This window comes from Amphiura filiformis, chromosome 11, assembly GCF_039555335.1.
Source record: "Amphiura filiformis chromosome 11, Afil_fr2py, whole genome shotgun sequence".
Taxonomy (NCBI): Eukaryota; Metazoa; Echinodermata; class Ophiuroidea; order Amphilepidida; family Amphiuridae; genus Amphiura; species Amphiura filiformis.
Genome location: NC_092638.1, coordinates 43,713,265 through 43,730,437, shown reverse-complemented (window position 1 = coordinate 43,730,437; position 17,173 = coordinate 43,713,265). Strand labels below are relative to the sequence as shown.

At 36.0% G+C, this 17,173-nt stretch overlaps 1 protein-coding gene across 1 annotated transcript in view; it reads right to left on the bottom strand.

Moving 5' to 3' along the window:
- Positions 1 to 16,452, bottom strand: part of LOC140164876 (uncharacterized) — a 71,487-nt gene extending 55,035 nt beyond the window's left edge. Inside the window, 1 exon segment of the mRNA XM_072188253.1 lies at positions 15,516 to 16,452. Coding sequence (XP_072044354.1) covers positions 15,516 to 15,863 — 348 coding nt within the window. The 5' untranslated portion in view covers positions 15,864 to 16,452.
- Positions 16,453 to 17,173: the final 721 nt, after the last annotated feature.

The following is a 17,173-nucleotide window of genomic DNA, read 5'->3' as shown; positions in this document are numbered from 1 at the left end:
CACATTCTGGATAGTGAACAGTACAGAACATGTTTTGAACACCAGTGTTCAGACGCATCGGATGGGTCTGAAAATGTACACACAGGTGTTTACAAACAAATTGTTAATTTGAAAACAAAATTTTGAGTGTATATCATCGGCCTATACTTTTCATTGTTGTGAATGCATGCATCATTTGTATATGTTTGCATTTAATTTTTTTCTCTAGAATGAGTAATGTTTTCAAGGATCTAAATATTGCATGAGGCATATACTGCTCCTCACAGTAGAATAGCAAACTGAACAAAAAATAATAAATTTAATGATTCAATAGGACGTTTTTTAAATATGTATAAATTTAACAGGTTTTAGTATTTGCACAAACATGTACAAAATGCATCTTAGACTTTAAAAAGAAATCTTTTTTCAGTCTATGATTGCATTGCCCATATTCATCTTGCACATAAAGCAAATTGTGTGACTCTCAAAGCATTAGCCTTTTCAAATCATTTCAAAATGACATCTAGCCAGCATTTTATCCTTTGCTATAAGCATCTAAACAGCATACTTTGATCTAGAAGATGAAGTGCATTTGTCATCTGAAGTCAAGGGTACAACTAAATATAGAAGCCAACATCTTCCAAGAAATTTGTATAACCCCCTTGGCTAGGAACAGGAACTAGTTCTATACCCAATACAAAATGTTGAAGCATCCATGTTTTTGTTCTATATCCCTCAAAAATGCCCTGGAGGATTGTTGTCTCAGTAAATGCATTTATTATTACGATATCTCCTTTCGGCGTCAAAATTGTATTTTCTTTTTTGATGATTTGCGCTTAAGTAGACCCAAATCCAGGTGTTGTAAGTAGCTTAAAAAATATAAATTTACAAGAAATTTCAAATCACAGGAAAGGAGCTCTGAAATAAAACTTGACATTTTGGAATCATCGTTAAGAATCACATTTGTTTTCTTTGTGCAAACTTGTAAAGCATGAAATCAAAATACTGAATGGATTGCCTGCATTGCGTAATTGACCGTAAATATCACATTCATCATCATGTATTTGGTTTTCCAAGCGTTAATGCTTTACATATAACTGCAAAATGAAATGAAAAATATTGAAAATTTAAATGTTGAATTACAAGCTGCTCTTTGATTTTAATTTAGCAATTAAGTAAAACGACAACAAAGGTCAAATATTGATGATATCTTTACAAATCTGGATTTTTGAGATGGTAACAGCTTGTTATTTCTGTTAATGTTAAATACATGTAGGTATATTATATGATATGATATATGTTGGCCTCACAATGATATTAGTTAGTGTGATTGACTCATCATAGGAAGTGTTAATCAATGCAGGTGTTACTTACTTTAATGAACAATATCTTGTAAGCAAAATGCGAGGCAAAATCATATTTCACATCATGTACTGTGATATAATAGCCATTGATATCATTACATGAGCCCTCCCGATAGCATCAATCTGTTATCTCAAAAACGTAATTCAAACTTTTGTGTGAATTAATATTTCATTGCCAAAAACAGAAGATGAAGTTTACTCTACCATCAGAATGTCAGCCCTGTAGTCAAAGTAATTGGTCAGATTGAATATTTAATACAGGAGTAGAATTCTACAGCCTTGTTACTAGGATGATTTTACAGCATGTTCAATCATCATCAACCCAGTAGCTCTAAAGTCACAACTCACCTACTCAATAATTGATGCACTTAAACAAAGGATAACAAAGCCATACAAAGCCATTCTTAACAGAGATTTACAATATCTATCTATAGCAACCATAAAACGACACCAATAGATCACATTAATACCCCATTTTACCTTTGGCCTACAAAATACTCTTGCAGCATTGGCAGTCATGACGATGCCTTGAGATACAGAATGAGCTCCAACTTGGGAAGAATTCATTAGAATCCCTGAAGATGGTCTGGTGGGATATATCCAATGCAACGTCGCAGGAGCTTTGTCGTTCTTGTAGGCTGTATTGGCGTTACAAGTGTCAATCAAGGTTATCACAATGATATACCGGAAGGAAGACTGTGTTCAGAGTACACCCTGCCTGATTCACTTGCAGAGGTTTAATGAGCTTTTGCAATAGCAAAGCTTACCAACCATACAACACAAGTTATCATGTCATTTGCAAGTCGGGATAATTGTCTCAGACTACCGACGGAGCGGAGTTTATGACAGCGGCGGTTGTCTTTCTCATTAATTGTGCACGCACCCGGTAAGTCTTACTAGCTAGCCTGTCACGCTGCATGGCCTAGTGGACCATAACACATCTCGCAGGCAGGCAGATATTATTTAACACATGCACATCACCTCTCTACAGATCCCTTGATAGGATATGCTTGGATCTGACCCCAACATCATCATCATCACCATCCTCTTTCCATCACCATCATATCAAACCCTGTTAAGTACTTTCCCATGTACGCTGGCAACCGCACACATACACACTATTACTACCATAAATTAACAAGCTAAAACAAAAAAATCTTTGGTGGTATCACCACACCTGTAATAGTAATTACTACTTGCAATAAAAACTGTTCAACACAATATACCCGGATATGATATGTAATCAACACAATAAGAGCTCGCAGTAATAACGCAAACCGATACAAATATTTTCTGGTAAACATGTATTCATAACCAAAAACATCTTTGACTCTCATTAATTTCAATTTTCAAAGTATCAGTACAACTCAAAATTAATTTCCTTGGAGTTGGATTACAAGAAAACTTGAAATTGAATCATTGGTATATTAATAATAAGGAAATATGAATGCAACAAAAACAGGTAATGGAATAAATAATAATACTATAAACTAATATTTCCGCGTACAAATATTTTCGCACTTGCAAGCTTCCCTAATATTTCGCGGAGTGATGATTTCGCTGTTGTAGATTTCTTAATAATTAAGCTTCATTATCGAGCACATTTGCAGGCTGTTGAATTTTGTTGGCCTATGGCAAACTGTGAAATGCACAAAAAATAAAACCACTGCGAAAAATTTCAGCTTATACCGCAAGAAGAAATTGATATCAAACAAAATATCCGATATAATATTGATGGGACATGGATCTATGTCATTTGACACAATATGTTTTACTTTCCAATATTAACCTATTTCAATTTAAATGTGTTGATTTTGACTCATTTCTAAGAGACAATTTGCTCATCATACAATGTATTCATTCCAGAGGTTGTCTGTCACTCATCTCAGAAATATGGGCTATTCCAGTTGAAATCCATACACCCCTTATGGTAGATATGACTTTAATCTTCCACACAGGGGTGCAGATTCCAAATGGACTCACCTATCCAGGTAACCCCATTTGAAATACACACTCCCTATGCAGAAGATAAGACCATGTCTTTCATATGGGGTGTATGGATTTCAAGTGGAACAGCCTAATCAGGACAGATTCAGCGGTTTGACACGTTCACCTAACACTACGTAGAGAAATAATCATAAGCTTCTGATTCTACACTTGTGCATCCACTGGGAGAGTAGAGAGTGGGCATCCGCAAAATCCCCTGATGACGTAAGATTTGAGGTGATTTCAAAAGATTATTATTAATTCATAGAGCAGAGGGGATTGAGATGATCCCTGTACAATCTACTTGTTAATTAGTTTAGATGTTCATTTTTGTTGATGGAAGATAACGTTTGGTGTGAACTGTTATAATTATGTTTAATTTAAATATTAGAATGCAGTAAACTAAAGAAAATATGGAGGTCAACTCTTTCCAGGAGTTTCAAACTTGAATTTTGCTGCAACAGTGGAGTCGGTGCTGCTTTATGGATGCGATGAAACACATCGCAATGAGTGTACAAAAGAAAGTGAAATGCTCTGACCCATAACCCTACAAACCTTGAAAATTTAATTTAAATATTAGAATGCAGTAAACTAAAGAAAATATGGAGGTCAACTCTTTCCAGGAGTTTCAAACTTCGAATTTTTGCTGCAACAGTGGAGTCGGTGCTGCTTTATGGATGCGAAGCATGGACCATCACCCCTAAACTTGCCTGGATGGCTGTTACACCCGTGACAAAAGAAAGAAGAACCCGGTTTGATTTCCAGAAGTTGAGCCCGCTCAATTTCATTGGACACCCAAGCATGGGAGGCCCAAGCATGAAATGCTCTGACCTACATTCTGAAAAATGACCCTACAAACCTTGAGGAAAAGTTTAATTTTCGAAACCACTAATTAAGCAATACACAGGTGCAATAAACACTATCTATTACACCTCACTCATTTTATCCTGTACAATTGGTAGTGACTAGTTTTGATTTACCCAATTTCCTCTATCTCAGCTAGCAATCCACTCAGTGCTAATTTTCCAATTTATTTGTGTCCAGTCTATAAATGACACATCAAGCTCAGGATCTGATGAATATGACACAGGAAGCTTAAAATTTGGGTCCATGTAACAAAACAAAGTAATTTACATCCAAAATATGACTGAAAGGCTGTATTGCAACAAACAAACAATGAATATTTTGTTGATTTTGAGAAACCCCTATCAAATGATCATGATAACTTCATACAAAATGTACCAACATTTTTCATCTTTTCGCATACACACACTTCCGTAGTGGATACGGATCATACGGGTAACAATATACCTGATATTAAATCAGAAATAAGTCGCTATACAAGCTGTAGTATTAAATGTAACATTTAGCAGCTTGCCTATGGCTCTTCATCTACACGGCTCATATCCCATGGCCCTATATCGTGACCCAGAGAATGCCACCACGTCTCCAAAGCTCATTGCAGATCTTCAGGCTATGTTATTCACACTCTATCTCAAGCTACATTTTGTTAGCATGAAGATGAAAATGCCACAACAATGAGTGAGTGAAAGAGAGAGAGTGTACATATGCTGTGATTACGTGAGGGAATTCATCATTTGAGAAGCAACATGGACTCACTAGCAGCCATTTTGAAAATGATCTGTTCTAGTTTGTGATCACCAACCAGAGCATGAGTTATTTAGCAAAAGATAGCCTATCTTGCTTCTCAAAATGAAAATGATTCCCTGTTTTGCAATTTAATAATGCAAATTTAATAATGAAATAAGAGTTCTATAAATTAATAGAAGTTCAAAAGTTGCCGAATCTTTCCTGTCATTTCTATAAAGGTCATACTATCTTAAATCAAGAAAAGAACGCTAAAAGAAAGGAGAGAGTACATTTTCAACTGATTTCATCAGACCGTCAGAAGTACCCCCAGTGAAAATAGGCACTCAACACCAAATTATATACCAAGTAATACATAAGATTCAAACCAATGGGAATAAATACTTAAGATAAAGTAGCAGATTGCACTCTTCTACCTTCAAGGCATTCTGATATATCAACTGAACATTACAAAATGGCTGACTTCTTCCTTTGATTAATCCCACATAAATACAAGAATTTCAGAAATGACTTTTTTCTTGAAAGCCTGACAAGAAAGTTTGCATCACCGTGCGATATGGCTCAGTAGCTCTCAGTAAACCAACTGTAATAATGAGGCATTACAAATTGCCATGATTTTTGATTGGTATACCTTAATTGCTCCCAAGTCAAATCTTTTTGGGCCACGGGTCATTAATGCTTAACCATGTCAGAATAGCTTGATGGATGATGATTTGTTTTTTAATATTTACAAAGAGTTCCAACATAAAACATGCATCCAAATGAGTACAAACGAGCCTAGCATTGTTTGGATCTCTTGAACATATCATGGTTAGCAAATTAGCATAAAGTTTATCAAGTACCAAATCATCAGACTTTTTGAAGTATTTACACTGAAAATCAAGGATTAATGGATACGTCGTGAGCTTAACTTGATTCAGTGATTGCCTCAGGATCACGATTCCTCTTCATTTTTTATAACCGAGATGATTATCATCATCAAATCAGGCAAGGCAGATTGCGCAGGAATGATAAGCCCTATTAACTATATGTGACCTAACCTGAGTTAATGAGGCTGATGCTGGTTACTCTAATTTGATATAAGAGAACATGCAACTTTTCATCTAATCCTGACATGCCTCATTTACTTGAGTTGGGTCGCATATATTTCAACTTTAAAATGAATTAAAATGAGCAATGCATGAACTTTCATGGTAATTTGTGAATATTGTGCAACCATTGGTCCCTCCATCCCCACCAAAAAGGTTGTTTCAGAAGAAAATGGACAAAATAAAGCATCCTCAAAATATGAAAAAACAAAAACAATAAAATTCAAATGTTTAAAGCTACACACAAAATCTTTTGAGACAAAACCTCTTCCTTTTTGGCCTAATTCATCCATATTCAGACTTCACTGATATTATTATTAGAGAATCATCTCTGTAAACTGTGAGTGTATGTGGATCATGTGTAGAACCTATTGGTTTCATACCAGAATCGTGACCTTTCAATCGATTTACCTAAATTCCATTCTATTTACCTAGATTTACCTATACCAAGACAAAAAACTCCTCTTCAAATAACCCGCAGAGCTAACTCCAAACAAACTTCACCCTCAAAATGCTACAAACCAAAATTCAGTAGAGTATGAGGAAAACTTGATGTCACAGGTAATATTAACCTACCTATCTATAGGCAATAATAAAGTCGCATTTTATTACTAGCTATGTTGTCTTATAAACCAAACTTTGCATTCGTTCCAGCAAATCTGACATTTGACTTCATGTAGGGGAGTAATCTAGCCCTCCACCTAGGGCTAAATAATGCCATACTTGCGATAAAATGACAGAACATGTAGCTCCCCGAAATAACCCCGCATATCTTTGCATCATATACATGTATGGTACCAGGATTAAATAGGACTCCAGGATAAGGGTTAGCTTAACAATTTTATATCTTCATCAGGTGACCAACAAAAAGGTTGAGTAAGTTTTTGTGATTGATAGAGTTGACTTGGCCTCTTAATTATACATCGTATCTCCAGTATCAGGATAATAAATAATAAATTTTATAAATAATATAAGAATTCAGCTTTCCATTGTATTTGATGTCATTGATGATGATGACAATGATGATAAATCAAGAAGAATCTTACACGCTCTACAAACTGCATGTGTTGAAGATGTTGTGATTCCCTATGGTGGATTTATGTTTATGTGAAATTAACTAAATGTTTTTTGGGGAATTTTGCACCTGTAACTACAATTTTTTTTTCTCAATATTATTATTTGAAATAATATTGCATCATAATTTATGTTGAATGATATAGGTTCTACCATGGTTCTACATATTAAAACACTATAATACTCATACATATGAGGGAGGCACTTATATTTATAAGGAAGAAGAAGATGGTGGCAGTTCCAAGATGAAAACTTCAAATATACATGTATAAACAGAGGTTTTAGTCTCCAAAATAACAGTATACTATAACGGTACTGCAATCTATAGGCTATTCTACACTTTATAAATGGAATTGTTTCCTGTGTATGTGGGTTTATTAACCCCATGTTGTTTTGTTGTGTGGGCAAGGGGATGCTAAAATTATATCTTGCAGCCCCTTATTTTGACCTTTTAATGACCTTTCACCCACACTGGTGTCTGGGAATTACTACTAGCCTTTAAAATGTTTATGCCCATTTAATTTCACATAACTTTCTTAAATATCTGAATGACTACAATAGCTTGTGAAATTAAAAGAGCATTTTATTTGATTGCTACAATGTTCCTGAGTGTATGTAGCTGAAAGAATTTGTTTCTAAATTAATTTGAATCTTACAGAAGTTATATGTTTAAGGAAAGTGACATCTAAAATAACAGTATAATGTCAATATGGCTGATATTACTATTACTGCAGATATTTATAATGGCTTTACTTTGTTATCAGTGAAGTATCAAGAAGCAGTTGTTGTTTACTGATAAGAAAATGCTTATAATTTGTTTTGAAGGTTGAATCTTGCACTGAACATGCTGGAAGCAAGGCATGCCAAATACATGTAGTAAAAGTAAAATCATGATAAATGGCACCTACAATGTATGCTATGGTACTTATAAGTTGTATCCTAGTATAATTTGTAAATGAGTGGACGTGGACCAGCAAGTGAATTGAAACTTTCTTTTCAAACTTTTCCTTATGCATATGTACATTATACATTGTTGCCCTAAACCTTATAATTCAATCATTTAAATGACACTGTGTCATTACCACACAAACAACCATTAACTAGAAATTTGCCCAAAGGGTATGTTTGTGTAGTCCATACAACATGAAATTTTGATTTAATTTTTAACCAATTTTCGTACCTGTTCCCACTGTTGTTTAGCACACTCTGCCTGCATTTGCTGCATTTGTGCTTGCTGCTGCTGCTGCTGATAATATCCAGCCCATTCTTCTTCATGCATATCAGGATGCATATAACCTGGGTGTAACACTAACATCTCACCCATCATTACAACCTGTTGAACAGTCTATTCTCCAAACAGTCAATTATAAATCCAACACACAAGATGAACAAAATATTTCAAACTGTAGTACTTATGAAGTTATGGTTTTCCAGCAGAACTGAGTTGAGCACTTCCTTACTGTGGCACAGTGTAACTACTAACTGATTCCTTTCCTGCTATCATGATCACCACACACCCTAAACATCACTTCCAACCTGAACTTACTAATCAAATCAAATTAATAGACACCTTCAAATGTCTTTGTATCCCAATTGCAACATCCTGTCCAGTCTTGGCTGTCTGAGGATGTAGGTGATTACCAAATAGGAAGACCTACTGCAATATAGAGCAATTAGGTTTAGTGATGGTGATCAACCATGCTTACCAAGCTCTATTGTGTAATATAACAATAGACCACTTACAAACCTGTTGGTGTGTAAGTGAGAAAGGACCCTGTTTCTTTTATGCAAGTTATTTGTAACTCCTGTGATCAAACAAGGAAATGCAATAATCAAAATTGATGGGCACTTGAGCAGTAGGTTACCTTACTACCAAAGATAAGTGAGTTGGTTGCTCATGGTCCTAAGGATGTGGTGTTTAATTAATGACAAGTAAACAAAGTACTGATTTACTTTCATATATGCTTTAATTATTTCCTTTCTTTTTTCCAAAAATAGGCAGTCACCGATTTAATTCAACAAGATGTAGATCAATCCTTCAAAATGGTTAAGGAGTAAGCCACAGATATATCTGTGATTTAACAATATCTCTTATTAAAATAGAAGTGGGTTACCAAGTTGACTCAAGAAGATGCATACATACATACCACATCTATTTCGGCCTACACACAAATCATCTTTTACATGCTTTCTTAGAAATACATGGACATCGTCATAAAACTTGCTCAAGTTGAATCACTTTCAAATTTAATAATATGCTCACACATATACAAATTATAACGATCTTCCTAGACATGCTGTTATAAAATATAAAATACTTCAGAATTCAACAGCTTTTTTAAAAAGAAAGTCACATAATGAGTGGGTGTTACCTACAATATGCCATTTACTATCATAGGGAATTAAAGTGTATGATCTCCCATTTTTAACAAAAACCGCAACAGAAACGAAACAAAAACACTTAAGAAGAAAATAAGTATCTGCAACCTGCAAACATATATGCCCTACTTTTTTTGCAAATCCATCCCAAAAACTTACTTAAAAATTGTATACAATTAACGAGTTAGACTTGTCACAAAGCTCACCAAATTGCATCTTATGTTTAATAGCCTAGTATGTTGTGGGCTATTAAGGAAAGACTAATAGCATAAACTACATGTACTAATTTATTGAGCAGGTGCAGGTTGTGCTGAAATATTTGCAGTAGTTGTAGTCTTTCCTTTACTTGTTAAACTTCTCAAAAATTTATGAAAGACTAATGCATAATACATGTACTAATTGAGCAGGTGCAGGTTGCGAACATTTACTTTCCCTTCAAACTTCTCAATTTATGAGAGCGAAAATATTTTACTTCATCATAAATAAAGATAAATCAATGATGCCTTCAAGAACCACATTCAAACACAAGAATGCAAAATAATATGAAGAAGAGAAAATTGATGAAGTAGACCTTCAGATTATTTCAAAGAGATTCATCTTCACATTTTTATCTTGCATAGCCACATCTCAACTGACAACAGCTGAAGCAATGTCATCTTAAACCAAAATCTTACCGTTGGAATTTTCGCCAGAATGAAACTCATGATGGTACATAGATCTTGAAAGTCACGAGAAGAATCTTATCGTCACGGCAACCAAATCACTACCACTGCCTAATTACAAAGCACAACCACAAGAGTCGGATGTCTTTCGGAAATGAAAAATAAATCCAACTGTCGCAGTGACTTACTCCGACAAACGCAAAGTCCTCGCAAAGTAATTGAAACATGGGATGCCGATGACATTGCAATGACCGACTTTTAAGAGTTATGATCCATATAGCATGGTGAACAAACATGGAGGGAGCAGATTGGAGGAAAATTAAACAATCGCAATATGGCAAGATGATGACAATGATGAAGATGAATCATGAGTGAGGAAAGCTCATATAGATTACCGCAGCTCAGCCATCTCTCCTCTCCTGTCTTATCAAGAGAATATATGATATTAAAAGCATCAACTCTGTCAAGATATCTCAAGATGATACCTACATCAGTAAACAGTAAATCCGCTGCAAGAATTTAATACAATTTTCAGCATTTTTATACTCAGTGAAGGAGTGTTTTTATGATATTTTGTATCCGGTACCTTTCATTCTAATTTCTTTCTTTTTGCAAGACCATGCATTCTTGAAATAATTATCAGTTCATTATTGTTGCAATTTAAAAAAAAGCAATAATAATTGATACATACATCGTTTTATGAATAAATTGAAGTAAGTATACAAATCAAAACAAATCTTTTCAATTTTATTTCAATCCATAATTGATTAAGTTCACAAATAATGAATAACTCAGAGGGATGAACTCTAGCGAGTGTCATCTTCAGAGCTCCTTCTCATGTTTGCGCTGCAAGACCTATATATATTAACAGTTCAAATTTAAGTCTACCAACAGTGATATGACGCTACACCTATTCCAATCTAAATTTATCATCTCATTCGGTATTGCTAATTGCTACTTTATGAAAAGGGGACATTTATAAAGCATGTGGGTATATATGCGAAATGCAATGCATTCTTTAACAACGCTATTATAAATTATAATTATGACAAAATTTCATATTCATGTGAAAATAAAACTTGCAAAAATTAGTACTTATACATTAATTGGGTTCAAAGTCACACCTAAAACAAGAAGAATAATCCAATTTTTCAAATCATTTTCTTCAATTTTAATGTGCGGCTTTTGTTCATAAGAATTGATGTGGTATTGATTACAATCAACATATGCCTTCCGACCACAAGTGATTAACTCTCGGGTAGGCTAACATTTACAGTACGTCATTTTCAATTTGCATCCGAGCCATAAATATTAGAAAAACATCCGGAATTTTGATGAATTCTTCAATCTGAAAAGATGATGAATTACAGCCCGTTTCCTAGATCTTTGAAGATGACATCTTTCTCATCATCTTCATCATCCTTCAACCAACCAACCACATATACCAATAACCCGACCTGCCACTGTAAGTGAGTTGAAATTGCCAAGGCTTGCCTCATCATTATCAAGCGTTGTGCATTCTCCTCCATATACCTAATGGCATCCAGTTACTCATAGATGCACCTTTGAATTTGTCCCCATCATAATACACACACAGACTTTTTGTATCAATTCCTCTAAACCCCCAGTTCATTGATTACTTCTTGAAGGGGTTGAAATGAGGCTCAAGCTAGGCCATGCAAATAATTCCTTGCTTGATTACCTGGCCAGAGGGGGAGGGACATCATACCTCAGGTTAAAACTGGCATACGTACGTACGTTTATTCACTATAGAACCTAGCTTGCTCAAATCAATAACCCTTCAACTGAGTTCTAGCTAGTCTTTTTTATTATTAAGGGGGAAACTGAAGTGTGCGCACAATAGGGGAAGAACATGAAAATATAGCGAAATTGAGCATAAAGATTGCGACCGAGAAATGAGAGAGGGAAAGAAAAACACTAGATAAAATATGAAAAGCATGAAAAGAGATAGGAAATATGCATAGGTGAATGGAACATAAAGGTTGAGCATGGAAGGAAATAAAAAGATAAAGAAAATGATAACGAAAGAGAACAAATGAGGATGCAAGCAAAATAGAGAGGGAAATAAGAGAGGGAGAAAGACGGAAATGAGCCAAAAGATACCTTCATGCTATGACCCGGGATACCGCAGTAATTCATAGTAATCATAGTGCGAGCCCCCATTTTTTATCAACCAAGAAAACACAAGACTAGCATGCAAGTTTTTGCTGCAGAAAAGGTCTATAGATATCTAGTCACCATTCACAGTGTTTATCTCCAAGGGCAGTTTGTGCGATATTAAGAATCTACTCAGTGCTTGGGTATGAAAGGCACTAAAAGAGAAAAGTGTGTTGTATTTGGTACAAGACATGAAAGTGCTGTTGTTACCATTCAAATGGTGCACAGTCTTTTCTAAAGGAATCTGAATACAAGTATTTTCTTATGGAATGTATGAAACAAGCCTGTGTGTAAAAAAAGTAAATTAATAAAGATCAAGAGTTTCTAGGACAATTTATTCCAAGGAAACACACAACTGATCTGACTGACCCAACTTGGTGCATGGTATAGCTGATGTATAGCAGAGGCTCACTAAAAACTCTCGCAAGTTGAGGGCATTTGCCATCCGAGGGCCTGATCAGATTCTATGGCAGCATGAAAGGAACTTTTTTGTGTACAGTGCACCTGCAAATTTACCATAATCTTTCAGGAGTTTGCTCTGTGGTGAGCTTAGTATATTTTATAATCGTAGACCCTCCAGCACACCTGATTGGCTTGTTGAATTTGGTTACCAGATGTATGTGGATGTTGTACTTGAACATGCGACATCCAATTTGATGTCATTTCAACCTCTGTAGCCAATCACATCAAATTGACGTCACACATGTACTGCATCCAATGTACTGCATCCACATGCAAAAATCTAATCTTGTCTACTGACTGTGTTGGGACACACACTTTTCACCTCACGTTCAAACCAAAAGCAATGTCTTTGCTTTGAATGATAATAATCAGGCTATAAGCTCTGCTACCACTCACTAACATTGTACCGCCATGTGTCAGTGGCATTCCACAATCGTCCTGTGTCTTCATTGCATTATATACATAATTACACACATTACATCCAGCATATGCATTTTAGCCCACTTACCTCGGCAATTAATTTAATTTTACAGCTACCTATAGGCCTGCTAATAAGTTTATCATAAACGATTCACATCTTCCCTACAACCAAACCAACCCCCTAACGTCATTTTGCCGATTAATGTATTTACAAATCAAACAATTCCTCTTGTAATGCCGCCAGTTGGGTTGTATCCTGGGACTTGTACATGGCGCATATTTGTATGCAAAGTGTGGGTATTATTCAGAAACGGCGGCATAGGTCTCATTTTGCTGATTTCCCATGTTGTTCTGACACAGTGTTGAGTACGTTGTTGATAATTATGCTAGCACATAAATAAGGCAAGTACGTATACTACACACATATATACTACACGCATATATGCAGAATTTGTACTTCATGCGATAGAGTTTTAGCATTTAAATATCCCATAATAATACAATGGACTGAGTAAAACCATAGCATAGCTCCTTGCTTTCTTTGGAAACAAGTGAGTAGAAAGCAAAATTAAACTTCTACGCTATACTCAAATTTGGTACACTCACCGGAGCACTTTCACCAGCTGAACCAGTATCTTCAGCGGATGTTATTGCTCTGAAGATTTGTTTTTGCTAGTGATGTCGAGGCACAGGGTTAGATATTAACTGTGTCTGGGACAACCTCCTGACCCCCGGAATCAAGGTGGTGTCACAACATCTTGTGACGTCATTGGAGGTGTCTAAACATCACTAGCAACAACAAATCTCCAGAGCAATGACATCCACTGAAGATGCCGGTTGAGCCGGTGAAAGTGTTGTACCTAATTTGATGAGTAGTGTAGAAGTCTAATTTTGCTTACTTTACGTTTACCGCTATGTATGAATATACGTCATTATAAGCCCAATTGCCATAGAATCATAAGGACATGTTTAGTCAATGACTGCTGATTTGTGAAGTGTTTTCTTGATTGCTATTAATCAATGAGATATGGCAAACTTTGTCCAAATAGATTAGAACCTATTTTAGACTCCCAAATAAATGAAGTAATTATTTCAGTCAGAAAAAGTATTCAGATGATACAACATGAAGATGACCTGATCATGATGACTATTCCACCATATCCGCAAAATAAAACCCCTATTCAGTTCCCCTTCTTTTTGAATTTCTTTCAGTCAACTTGTTTTTCTCAATTAATAGAATCAAAGGAGAAAGGTAATACAGAACTGCAGAGCTCTCTATTAGATAATACTCAGTGACAGATATACACACTTGTAATGACAAGTTGGCAATATAAGGGATACAAATTTTCACATTTTTTGCCACTTATCAATACTGTTTCAACACTTTTGGTCATTTTGTATTTTTCACAAATTAAAAAATATAAGCACATAGAATGACATTTTATAAATAGTTGATGTGATTTGAATTTTGAGTTAGTATGGAAGTGATGACTTCATGTGAACATTTCTATCAGATCAAAATATCTACTTAAAGATGGTTTATGGAGACTGATTTGGACTAGACATAGTGATGACATGTTATTGGCTTGCTAAGACTTTATATCAAAATGATCATATCAAGAGCAAAACTAGTCTGCTTCTTAGCCCCTTTTTGAACATTCATACTTCTATATCAACTCATCTCACAATGATTACAAGTTCAGCATGAAAACCGCTCCCATCTGAAAATCACGATGCCCTGGGTTGTGTTTTGGAAGGACATAGCTAGGTGAATTAGTTATCAAAAAGGGACTGCAAAGCAGTCTAGAGCAAAACCGGCTCTCAAATTAGATTGTATTTTGATGAACAATATAATTTTTGAGAAAAATTATTATAGGAAAATGGGTGTTTAATAGATGAATCTCTATTTACAATGAACAATGTCACACGTACCTGTCATCATTGGTATAAACTGTTGACATGTTTATGCTCATTTAAGAGAAGCATGTGTATATATACACAAACAATGTAATTAGCATATGCACACATTTTGTGCATAGCGCACCCCCCCCCCCACCCACCCCTACACACATATCAACTGCTCAATGCCAGAAGTGGGTAAGTGCAATAGCTGCCATGTATAGATGAGTACAATATACTATGTGTATATTTATAATACCAAATGTTCAGTGTTAACAGGGCAGCTATTTTACTTACCCACTTCTGGCACTGAGCAGTTGATATACCCAACACAAATGCATGCACCAACCCATACACATGCACACTGGAAGTTGACAATCTTGACAATAATAATGAAATAATAATAAGTTGCACACCTGACTTATGAGTGGACCAGGTAGTTCACCTCCTGGACAATGAGCACAATATACAAACTGTGGTGGTTGTGGGCCAGGTTGCCGCAATCCTGCTGGTCCATGAGGAGGTGGCACAGGTGGTGGAGGTGGCTGCGGCGCAAAGCCCACATGCGGCATTGCAGCTGCGGCATTCAACATCATCTTCATCATAACCTCGTGCTCCTCATTAATATCCAAGCAACATGTAATTAAACCTGGATGATGCAGCGGCGGTGGTGGCGGACACAATGGCGATGACACGGGTGGCGGAGGTGGGAGATGCGGTAAGAGCATCGGTTCTCCTGCAAATTCAAGTTTGCGCCTCTGCATGGAGGTAGATGGATCGATCTTCCTCTCTCTCTGTCTCACCTTTTACCTCTTAAATCCACTGCATTCTTATTAAGAGTATTCCTAAGGGGCTTGTAATATGACACTTCACACTGAATATAATCCCGATGCGTAGTGTAGCCACTGCTAGGGAATGCCCATCCTCATCCTTTGCACTCCAAGAAATATGTGTGTGAATAGGTAAACGGTCCTATTGTCTCCTCCATTTCCAAGTAAACACCGGCTAGATGCTACCAGAAAAGCAAGCAAGCAAGCAAGCAAGCAAAGAGCTAGCTAGCTACTGAGCTACAGCTATTCAGAGTTGGGTGTCTAACATCTAAGTGCAAGTCGATTTGATTTGAATATCAATGCCGCAAGTTGGTGGGAGAGCTGCGGTTAATTGTATCAAGAGTAACCAGTATGATTCACTCAATGCACAGTTGTGTGTGGAGAACAAATTGACAAATCTCTGTAATGAGTGTGTATGGATAAGACCGGCCTAGCTCGATGCACTGTTTACACCTCTGGCTGTATTTTTCCTCATGCCTCTATGCTCCCGGCACTTAAAACACATCCATATGCACACGGATAAAACAAGAAAGAAAAGGCTTTATTGAGCAATTAATCCTCCAGTCCATACTTGTGACATCACGCAAGCCCTCGGCGACATGTGGCTTCACTGACACGGAAAAACTCGTTGTCGGCAAATGAGTAGAAAACACATCCTTGTGTTACATGGTGCTCCTCCTACTTTGCGCTGTTTCCTTTTGTAGCGGGGTCAAGATGCTCAAAATAAGACACGCATACTCTAGTCAAAAAGATGAAGTAGAAATGTAAACAGTCATTTACCTAATGGAAAACACTACCTACCCTGATCTCAAGTTGTCCACTGGATATTGTATAGGACTATTATGTGTACATTGCAAATTGACACATACCAACTATTACTACGATAAGAAAAAAAATTCTTGCTCTCACCATCCATCTACCTATCCTGTCATAACAAGCTGCAGGCTTACTTGTAAACCCATCACTTCCCCGTATTCATAGCTTACGACTTATCTTCTACCCCCTTATCTGGATCTGTACAGAATCCTGTCCACATCTTAACTTAATTATAAAACCTACATATTGACAGCTAAACCATTGTCATATCATCAATACTATGTCATATTCTGAAACTATTTCACCATGAAATATGAAATGTTGATGCCTGCTTGAACTTTAAAAAACAATTTTAAGCTTCAAATCAAATTTGAACTGAATTAGTCTGTAAATTGCAATATGTTTCCATCAGCGGTGTTATCTACTCC